The sequence below is a fragment of the Mauremys reevesii genome, linkage group 10 (assembly GCF_016161935.1).
Source record: "Mauremys reevesii isolate NIE-2019 linkage group 10, ASM1616193v1, whole genome shotgun sequence".
Taxonomy (NCBI): Eukaryota; Metazoa; Chordata; order Testudines; family Geoemydidae; genus Mauremys; species Mauremys reevesii.
In genome coordinates, this window is record NC_052632.1 from 5,443,448 (window position 1) to 5,454,502 (window position 11,055).

The 11,055-nt window shown below is 41.8% G+C and overlaps 1 protein-coding gene across 4 annotated transcripts in view; it reads right to left on the bottom strand.

The window, feature by feature from the left end:
• The window catches only part of SMAD6 (SMAD family member 6), a 325,135-nt gene extending 315,842 nt beyond the window's left edge, over positions 1 to 9,293 (bottom strand). The window contains exons 1-2 of one of the 4 annotated variants that reach the window (XM_039491441.1): positions 9,078 to 9,293; positions 6,302 to 6,436 (exon numbers count right to left, since the gene is read on the bottom strand). In XM_039491441.1, the coding sequence (XP_039347375.1) occupies positions 6,302 to 6,340 (39 nt within the window). In that variant the 5' untranslated portion in view covers positions 6,341 to 6,436; positions 9,078 to 9,293. Of the gene's footprint in view, positions 1 to 6,301; positions 6,437 to 8,877; positions 8,944 to 8,987 lie in introns of those variants that run through there. The other 3 variants (XM_039491442.1, XM_039491443.1, XM_039491445.1) reach the window with 3 other exon arrangements.
• Between the last annotated feature and the right edge of the window lie 1,762 nt (positions 9,294 to 11,055).

The following is an 11,055-nucleotide window of genomic DNA, read 5'->3' on the forward strand; positions in this document are numbered from 1 at the left end:
CAAATCAGTCTGATGCAGGTCAGCAAGCACTCAGGACCCAGATCCTAGGATCCTGCTAGAGGGCTGGATCTGAGTCTGGGTCCCACTGAGACTCAGGGCCAAGCCCTGTCATTTTGCAGCGTGGATGCAGCTCAAGCCACAGACCCACATGGTGTATTTTGGATGTCTGAGCACAGCCAGAAGACCCAGGTCCAGCAATCGTAAACCCAGGTGTGCAATGCCGGGTGGCCAGTCAACTGCAGGCTTGGAAACATTGAGTCCGCAAGCCTGAGTCCCACAGAGACTCAGGTTTAGTGCGCAGTGTAGACATACCCTATGATCTCACTACAGAAACTAAAAATTCCCGCCATTGGAGCCTGCATTTTTTAGTGTTGCCAACTCTTGTGATTTTAATGTGTCTCATAATATTTGGTGTCTTTCTTAAAACCCCAGCTTCTGGAGTCATATTATTTCACGAGAATCTCAGCTTTCTTTAAAAAAACAAACCCAAGTTTCTAGTCCTCATGTCTGCAGAGAAAAGTTAACAGTTTCAAAAACCAGAAGGGAAATAAGAGGAATCCAATTTTTAAAAAAAAAATCTTGATTTGGGGGGCTTGACTCATGATTTTTGAAGACTTGGGGCTTGCGATATTGATTTCCCTTCATTTTCTGAACTAAACTCCTTTGTAATGTCTCTAAGTGCTGTTGACAGTGTTATATTTGACTCACCAAAGGTAGCTCTAATTCCATGGTGGCTGAAATTTTCTATACATAGTGCAACTGATATTAAGGACTCTCTTCAACAGGCAAACCTTGGTCTTAAAGGTGACCAGGAAAACAAAGCACAAGAGGTGGGGCTTGCATTTTTTTTTTTTTTGCCTTTGTATGTGCTATGAAGAAAGCATGAAAGGTTTTGTCCAAAAAAAAAAAATTAGGAGTATTTTTTCTACTTGTTCTTCACCTAAAAATTCAAGTCGTTGTCTCCCAGAAAAAACTCTATTAGGTAACTGGATCATGAGTGAGATGAAATCATAAAAATAGCTTGAATTTTTGTATTTGAAAAAAACATTAAGAAGAAATTGTATTTTAAAAGTGAAATACAAAAAGCACACTCTCTGGTGTTTAATTTTATAAATGTCCAGGTACCATACCCCAAAAGAGTGGAGATGTAGATACACTTTTCAAATAGTGACTTTGCGAATAATGGTAAAATACCAACACAAGAACAAAGCCCATCCTCGGTGTTCTTTAAGCCCAATTCTGCCCTCACTTACCACATTGCAACCCCAGTAATTTCAATGGACAGAATCTGACCCACAAATAATGGAATTCTCTTGTGCTGTAAATCATTAATACAATTTAATTTTACCTTGAGACTGTGAACAAACTCAGAGACTCTGCCCCATATCCTTCCTTGTCCAGTGGAGATATTCCAGATTTACCCCAGAGCAGAATTTAGCCCAAGAAATTCACGCATTAAAGTTCAGTTTGTATTTAATCTGTTACCAGGCAGTTTTTCTCCCAGTCTCCTTGTGTCATTTTGCACATGGATCAGATGCGAGACAGTTTCTTTGAATTAAAAAATAGATGAATGCACTATCTGGCTCACCCCTTCCCTAAGTCAACCTCAGTGCCTGTGGTGGTATTGCAAAATGTTCGGAATGCTCCCCCAGTAGGTTTGGTTCACATCCTTCCTCCTATTGACTAAAGCTGCTGTATCCCCTTATGGGCCAGTTTATATAAGAATGTGATGGGAAGATTAGGGCTCTGAACCCTAACCATATTTGAATCTGTATGTGTGTGGTCTGAAAGAGCAGCTTACACAATGAGGAATGGGAAGCCACTAAAATGATTCTGCTTCTAAATATTTTGACCTTTATTGACATTTATAAGTAGTAGGCAGCTTAATTACCAATTAGGGGAAGTTATTAGTTACAAAAGGAGCCTGTTCTATTTTCCTATATGGCCTCTTTCCCAACCCAGTGCAGCTCAGACAACATTATTGTGGCAGAACAAGGCAACATAACCTAAGAGGGCTGGGTTACCTTTCAGCTAAACTACATGGGAATCCTTATCCAAATCAAAGAACTTTTAAAAAATGTATCATCCAGAAAGATTCCATTCAGAGCAAAAATATGTCAGACCTTCCATTTCTAAAGCAGCCTTATAGGTGCATGTGTTATAGGTGCCTTCCTAAACAAAGTCACTTGGTGGATGTGAATTATTGGTTGTTTTGTTTTTAGGAATAGCTATAATTCAGGCTGCCATTTATGCATTCTGCATTGTTGGGGCATGGAATGGGAAGCTGAGTATAAACATGACTTCAACTGGACATGGAAGTCTTCACTTCTCATCCTAAATTGTTGGGTAGACATGCTGTGTGCAGGTAAAGAACTGACAATTCCACCCTAGAGCTACCTGCATTTCAGTAGCAGAGGAAGCAATTGCTTTATACACCTAACCCCCACACCTGCAAACACTCATGCATTTGAGTAACTTTACATACATTAAGGGTCCTATAAATCAAAATGGGACTGGGTAGATGTTTGCAGAATCAGTACCCTAGTTTAAACCCCTTCAATAAAATATGTTTAATAAGAGTAAAATAGTAATTATTAATAATAATAATTAGGAGTCGCAAGAGCATTCTTGCCATAATCTTTCCAGAATTTCTTGTTTTTTAAAAGAAAAAGCAGTGTAAATCCAGAAGTGTTTTGTGTTAACAAAGCTAAAATATCTGAATCATTGAACTGTGTGATACTTGATATCTGAAACAGTGTTATTTGCTAGGCTTCACTGGAGAAAATAATTAAATAATTCTGCACCTCTGAAGGCTATTTTTCAAAGATGAATGGTATTTAGCATTACTTTCAGCTCCTCTGCTTATACGAACATTGCTTCTGGCAGTCGTTGAGATCCCAGCCTTGCAATTGTTACTCATTCATGCAAACGGGTGTGAGATACAGAGTCCTTTCTACTGACTTCAATGGACATTAGATTAACCTCATGAAGACAGATTGTCAAAGGTATTTACATGCCTGAAGATGCAGATAGGCATCTGGTGGAATTCTCAAATCCCCGAAGATCAGGTTCCTAATTTCCATCAAAATCAATGAGAGTTAGGCACCTAACTCCCCTGAGCACTTTTGCAAATCATACTAGGTCCCTAGCTGCATCTTCAGGCCCCTAAATACCATTGAAAACTTGGCCAATAGTCTTTAGCAAGGAGTCCCATTGACTTCAGCAAGTCATACTTTGCATGGCTAAAGACTGCAGGATTGGGCTCCCCAAAAGTGTTTCCTGATTGAAAAAAATATGGCAACACTTGCTTAACAGCAACCCAAAGAGGCAGCGCCCCCCTTCACACACACTCACTCAGATACAAAGGGCTGACATGTGTGGAGCCTTGGGTTTAATCTTCGCTTTAGTGACCGTTAATTGCCATGTTCTTCGACTGACTTCTGCTTAGAGCAATGGCCTACATTATGACCAGCCCTAGACGAATGCTCATGCAAGAGCACTCTTCTTCAGAAGGGTCATTAAGACGGTCATCTCTCATATTAAAGAGAGCTTTATTTTCCTTCCAGGTGTCATTCATTAGGACAGGGCTTGATGTTCAGACTATCATCTTGACAAAAGGCCGTTGGCCAAGACATCAATGCCTATCCTAATAGAGGACACCTGTAAATAAGCCTCTCTTCAATGGAAGAGACCCTGCTCTTAGAAGAAGGCATATTAATAATGATTTATTCAGTGCTGAATTCAATGGATCCTAATATCTAAAGACAAAATAGCTCCTATTCAGTCCTTGACTTCATTAACACTAAAGAAACAAATATAAAAGCTTTGATAGAGCAGCTTGGAAGAAATAACCATATAGATTTGTTGGTGCACTAGAAAGTAAACAACTGAAATTTACATGTGCTATATCTATTGATCAGAAGCAGCTTACTGAAATGACAAAATGTCTCTGTGCACCTTTCCTTGAAATCATGGACTTCAGTCATTTGATTAAGTTAGACCATGAATTCTAAGAAGAAATCACAGAAAAGGAAGGCACGGTTATGCATCAACAAGAAAGCAATGTTTTAGCTTTGTGCAGCCCCTAGCACAATGGTATCGCTCTTTATCAGAGCTATCGTAGTGCTACCATAATATAAATAACTGATAATAATACAAATGGTGAAGTTAAGAAATCTGGTGTCAATAGGAATTAGTGTATTCATGATCTCACAATCTCCCCTGGGCAGAATTCATGAAGGACTTTTTATAAACATTCAGACAAGTTATTCTTGCTTTCAGACTACTTCTTCTGCCCATCCATCGAGCTGAGACACAGATTTGGAAAGATGTTGAGAACATGCTTAGTTTAGTTATCTTGTTGCCAGTAGGATATTGGCAGTGAGCTGTCACCTTCCCCATAACACTGAATAAAGATCAGCTGTCAGTGTTTATCCCAAATGATCAGTTTCTTGCAGTTGCAGGGAATCACTAGGAAGGCTGATCTGTTGTTGTCATTTTATCAATGGACTCCTTTTTAAAATATAACTTGTTGAGGTTGGTGGATACATATTGCATAGTGGCTGTCACAATTCAAGGCAATTGCAGATGTATTCCCCCTGTGGTCCACAAAGGGCAACCAACCTCAGGCTTTCAGCTCCCAGCCATCATCTCTTGGGCAGAGACTTATGTCTCTCTCCCTCCTGACCTAAGTTCCCTCTAAGCTGCGCGGTCGCACAGCAGGCTATCAAGGGCCACACAGGTGGGGAGAGGTGCCTCTCCCGTGGCCCCAGCCCTGGAGCTGCCATGGCCGGGGAGAGGCGCTCTCCCTCAGCCCTGGGCTGCTGCAGCGAGAGAGGGCTGAGGGGAGTCCTCTCTCCTCACTGCAGCCTGGTGGCAGCCTGAACCCCAAATCTCTCATCCCCAGCCCCACCCCAGACCTCCCTCACCCCCACACTCCGAACCCCTCAGCCCCAGCCCCGCTACACATCACTCCATATTGGTGCACATAAAATTCATTCCACATATGGATGCAAAAAAATTAGAAGGAATATTGCTCCTGACCAGGCTTTTTCCAGGCTGCACAGTTCCCTGCCTACACTGAGTTCTCCAGCCAAGTAGACTGCCTAAGCAATTACAAGAAAAGATTATTATTTTTTAAACAGGATCTACACACATGCTAATAAGCTCACCAGAAATCACCCCAACTGCAACAGCAGCTCTGGCAAGTGAACTGTCCTTCAAAATCTGGTGGACCTTGCTGCCTCTCTGATCTGTCTGTGCTCAAGTCACAGATAATAATTTCAGTACTGTCTGCTGTTTGCAAACGTAAAACTTTCTTCCAAAGAATTACAATGGGTCTTACCGTAACATGCAGTGTAAACAAATAAACTTGGGCATGATACCTAGGGAGGGGGTGGAATCTCCATCCTTAGAGGTTTTTAAGGCCTGGCTTGACAAAGCCCTGGCTGGGATGATTTAGTTGGGGTTGGTCTTGCTTTGAGCAGGGGGTTGAAGTAGATGACCTCCTGAGGTCTCTTCCAACCCTAATCTTCTATGATATCAGAGCAGCCTTTGATTTACATTCTCACTCTGAGCTCCCACTAGCATGCTTATTATTTTTGTGTTTTTGATTTGTATGTAAATAATACTGATCACAAATGAACAAACATCTCCGCAGAATCTGCTCCCGGATCCCTTTGTGTAGACCGGCAGAGGAGAGAAGAGGTGCAGAAAGTCCTTTTCCACTTGCACAACTACTCAATGTGTAGCAGAATGCTGCAACTTGAGTAGTGTTAGTACAATCAGAGTTACCAGAGCCCCCCACAGAGGGCGGAGTCACATCCATAGCCCCACTACCTTCCTCACTGACCATCCATCAAGTGCACTGTTGGGGGAAGCACACCCTGCGCTCATAAAAAGTGTAGTAGTTGCCATCCCCATATATGCCTCACATTCTGCTTGCCACTGTTCTTTCTGTAGGCTCGTCTGCCTCCAACATGGCACTGGCTTTAAAGGCCACGATAAAGCCCTTACAGCAGAGGACACACATATTGTTAAGCAATATTCACAAGTTACAGAGAATAACATTTAGCAAAGACTAGGAGTGGCTGCTAAGAGCATTGAGTATGGACCAGAAAGCATCCCAGAGGATCGCTACATCCTTTTGCTAATGCTCTTCACTTGGAGTTGCCAAATACTTGACAGTATTGGCTTGCATTGACAATGGCTTGCATCACTCCCATTCCCATGCACCAGCTTGCTCAGAGTCAAGCATGATCCAACTGGCTCAAACAGCCTTGAAAATGAACAATTCTCTCACCTCCAGGAGTGGTTCCTCCGGGTCAGGGCTGAGGCACATGGACTAGGAAGCAGTGGGGAAGCTTGTATTGCTCATACTGTCCCTTCTTGGTGGGTAAGTCGATGTTTCCAGCCAATCCTGGATCTTTCATGATCCCTAAAGAAAATCCATACACGAGGGAAGATCAGTGCAAAGATGGCAACCAGGGAAGAGGCACCTACAACTTTCTCTGCGGGAGAGAAAATAGGGAGCTTGGTCCTTTGAGATGCAGCCTTTAATTATCCGAACAAATCATTTACCAGGGAGTTAAAGAGATGACAGGAATGGCCTGGATCACATCGCAGAGCATGTAAAGAAATTGTGGAAGTGCCACAACTCTTCTGACCACCAGCTTCCTAGCTTTACAATAGCCCTCTCCTGCTTATATTAACAAAAGAGGCCTCTTCATGCCTTCCACTGGCCCCATACCACATTATTCTGACACACTTCTAAATCCTTTATCCGGGGATTGGCCTATTTAAAAATGTTTAGTTCTCTTTCCCTACTCTGTGATTTTTTTTGCCAAGCCTTTTAGTGCAGCATCATGCACACGCCTCCACTGCTGATTTTATAGCCAACTCTAGACTTCCAAAATAACTCCAGCTGTTTGTGAAAGTCTGTTTTGGAAATATGAGATTGATCCTGCACCACTGAAGTCAATGGCAAAACTGGCATTTATTTCAGTGGGAGTTGGACCAGGCCCTACATTCGTGGATGGTATGTTTTTAATCAGGGCTCCTTTACTTTGAAAAGGAAATTATTTGTACTACATTAGTATTCATTGTCCACCTACACAGGATATGAAATTAGCAGTAACAAAAAGGTTACGTGTATTTGTGCCAAAAGGGCTTGCTCCTTGCAGAGGAGGTCTTGGTGATGATGGTGTCTCTTGGATTTACAAAACTGTATCTGTTCCAAGAAATTAAACAAAAAAACCCCATCATTCTGTGGGCTCTGAGGAATCTAACCTGTTTTGTTTGGTAATAGACAGCTCAGTGGAGAGATCTGTGAATATTATTTAATCCTAAAACAGACCCAGTGAATGAAAAACAAAAATAAAGCATGAGTAAAAGGCTGGAGGATAAGTGAGGGGGCTGAAGCCCATCTGATCCGGTTTACTCAAGAACATCACTTCAGTTAAACAGAGAAGTGTCATCCTGCAAAGCATCTATTAAGAACACAAGAGTTCTTTGTGCCCATGCAAATAAAAATATATGGTCTTTCCTATGTAAGATGTTTCATTCAATACTGGTGAAATGTGCAGCCCTGCAGACTAAAGTCCACTAAGGTCTAATCCAAAGCCCATTTACATTAATGGAAAGATCCCATTGACTTCAATGGCTTTTGGATCAAATTCTCAATACGCATTGCAGGTATAGCACAAAGAGCAATAGTGCAAGCTTCCCCCCCACCCACTCCACTACCAAGAAGCCTCAACTCTGACCTAGAGGGACCAACTCTCAGGGTGAGACAGGGGTTTGGTCTCCAGGTCTCATCTCCAGAGAGACTTCCAACAAGGTCAACAAAACCCAGACTGAATGTCTTTCTGAAACATTCTCCAGTTCAACCACAAGTGATTGGGCTTAGTAAGGTTCGCTTATGCAGTAAGAAAGAACAGTTCCCTTAGTGCAGAACTCACTGGCTGAGATTCAATGGCCTACATTTTGCAGGAGGTCAGACTAGATGACCACAGTGGTTCCTTCTTGCATGGAAATCTATGAATTCATGCCACTTGCAGGGTTGTTTTTTGTAAAGTGGACATTCATCCACTAGGATCTGGACCATCAAACTCACATCACATAGGCCAATTACCACCTGAGATTGCAAACTGGGGCTTGGAATTGATTAAGAGGGGCCCTTTGACAAATCTGTTTCTAGTGCCAGCTGGAACCAGGAACTGTGGGGCAGGTGAAAAGGGAAATTCTTTATCAAAACATTATTTCAACTTCTTCAGTCCTCAAGCCTGTTTGATTTGGTTTGAGCTGCAGGCAAATGTGCCTGTCACTGGGGGATTTTCATTGGAACCAATTAACTCATCTCTAGCTGAAAGGTGTTTGTTGTTTTTCAATAAAAGAAAAAGAATCCCAGGCTATATTAAATTAGGACATATAAAATATATTTGTCATTAACCCCATTCAGATTCAGTCTGACACTACAAAGCACCCAGAAAAACCAAACAGTTGCAGGACTGGATACTGCCCAAGTGAATATGCCTCTAAAGCCTCAGATTGAATTAACTGTAGAGGGGAAAGCTGCCTTTTTATGGGAGGAGAGGAAAGAAGAAATAATTAAAGGTACATTTTAACCCTGCTCAGGCCTGAATGGCATGATGGAGAGCATTTAGTAGACATTTGGTATATATCCATAGCCATTAAATTAGTCAAAGTCACAGTGTAAAGGAGAGACTACACAAGATTCTTTATCATTATACCTGATCCAGCACAAAAACTGGTCCAGAAGAGACCTTCATTTTTTAAAAATATTTCCTACATCCTGAGGACACAAATTTTCCTCTATTTGTGGTACTTTTAACACAACTTTCTCAGGCAAATGATTACCAGCATATAAGGTCTGTATTCCAGCACACAAGGAGGTCAATGATCTCCGATCACTGCATGAATTAGTCTTAACAGGAAGATATAAATAGGCATATATTGTATAAATATACTTATGAGCATAACTCTTTGAGTAGGAGCAGGTAGCTTCCCCAACCTGCTCCATACACAATCCATACAAGTTGTAGCAGCTCAAAACTTACTCCCTATCCTGGTGTTTTGTTTTGTTTGCAAGAGGATCACAAAAATAAAGCAACACAAAACCCAGCTTTCTCCCAGGGTTCCTACCCCAAAACTGCTTAGCTCATACCCTAGGTCCTCCCTCTAGAAAGCCACTCCCAGGTCCCTTATAACCAAATAAGGGGCCATCTGCAACAGTGAGTCAATAATGATCAAGCTAACAGGGTGAGTTTTCAGACAAACACTGCCGGACTGTTATATCAGAGGCCTGGATGACTCAATGGATTAGTAATGATATATGGAGATTATCTCTATGTTGCCAGTTTAAATGCAGCTCAGATTAAGTCTCAGTCCAATTCAACATGGACAAGTATCTCCATCATTGAAACAATCACCACAGTTGGCACCAATTGGCAATTTCATTGGAAGACTCAGAAGAGAGACCAAGCACAGAGACGGAGGAGAATAGAGAGCATGGAGTCTGAGGACCTCTCTTTCTCATTTCTAGGTTGGGACTGAGATGTAGTGGCAAAGCAGTGAAGGGGAAACTTGTACCACAGTTGCCCAGGCTTCATCAGTTATGTGGCTAAGCAGAGACTTTGGTCTTCAGCACTGTCAAACCTTTTCCTTAGTTTAGACTTCACACAAGAATAAGACAAAAAGACACAGAATCTATAGGTCCATCAGACATGGGGTAAAACAAAGTGAGATGCATGGCCAATAAATGGGCTAGCTCCTGGAACTAGGAGCATATTGCATCAAGATCTCAAAGCTTTCTTCTCCTTCAAAACTTTCCTATTGACTATAGGCCAATACCCATTGATATAACTGGAAAATCTCCCAATGGGGTTTGGCTCAAGCAATAGATGATTGTGTAGAGTAAAACAGGAATGAATATGCTGAGTACTACTGTACAAAGGGAGGGATGGCTCAGTAGTTTGAGCATTAGCCTCCTAACCCCAGGGTAATGAGTTCAATTCTTGAGGGGGGCTTTTAGGGATCTAGGGCAAAAACAGTACTTGGTCCTGCTAATGAAGGCAGGGGGCTTGACTCAATAACCTTTTGGGGTCCCTTCCTGCTCTATGAGATAGGTATATCTCCATAAAGAGACAGCTGGTAGAGGGGCTCTTAAATAGTCAGACTCCCAGGGTCAATGTTGAGCAGAAGTCATGACACATCCCTGTTAATCTGCTCAGATTTAATGGAGTTATTTCAATTTGTTTTGCATTGTTTAATAGAGAAGAATGTTGCATCCTGAATATATTCAGTAGCATGGTTTGGGAGAAGACTTAAGAGCTTGAAAGGTACATAGCTCCCCAATACTGGTTGATTTTAACGGGGAGCTGAGGCCACTCAGCACATCTGAAAATCAGTCTTTAAAATGCTTTTAACTACTGGAAAAGGTCCCAGTTCTGATCCTGTGCCACTGACTTCAGTGGGAACAGATTTGGGCCCCATCCTATATTATGTTCTTGGTGCCATAAATATACATGAAGAAATTATTTACAAAGCATATGTCCAAAAGATTAAACACAAATGAAGTGTGCACAAGCGTCAGCTGGGGGTGGTTGCTGATGTACAGCCTTTAAGGAGTCTGAATAGTGAGGCAAGTCCAACTCCGCAACTGTAAACAGCTATTTGCAGGAGTGAAGTATTTTCCAGCGTTTTGATGACCAAGCACAGCTTAATAAATCATATCACTCCGCGTACACAGCTTGTTAGGAGTCAAACAGCTGTAATGCCCTTGAGAACTATGCAGTGGGTTCTGGGAGGAAGGAAATAGCTGCCACATGCGGTAAATAAAAAAAAAATTATAGTTCTGCTGCAGAATCATTCCATTCAGTCTGGCTAGAAATACAGACAGCTACAGACCAATCATTCATCTCCAACATAAACACAGATTGGGTTAGACGAGCTGTAAAATAGGTTGAGATTTTTAGTAGATGACATAAATAAATGTATTTTTATATTTCCTGACCACATTAAGCTTGAAATCAGAGC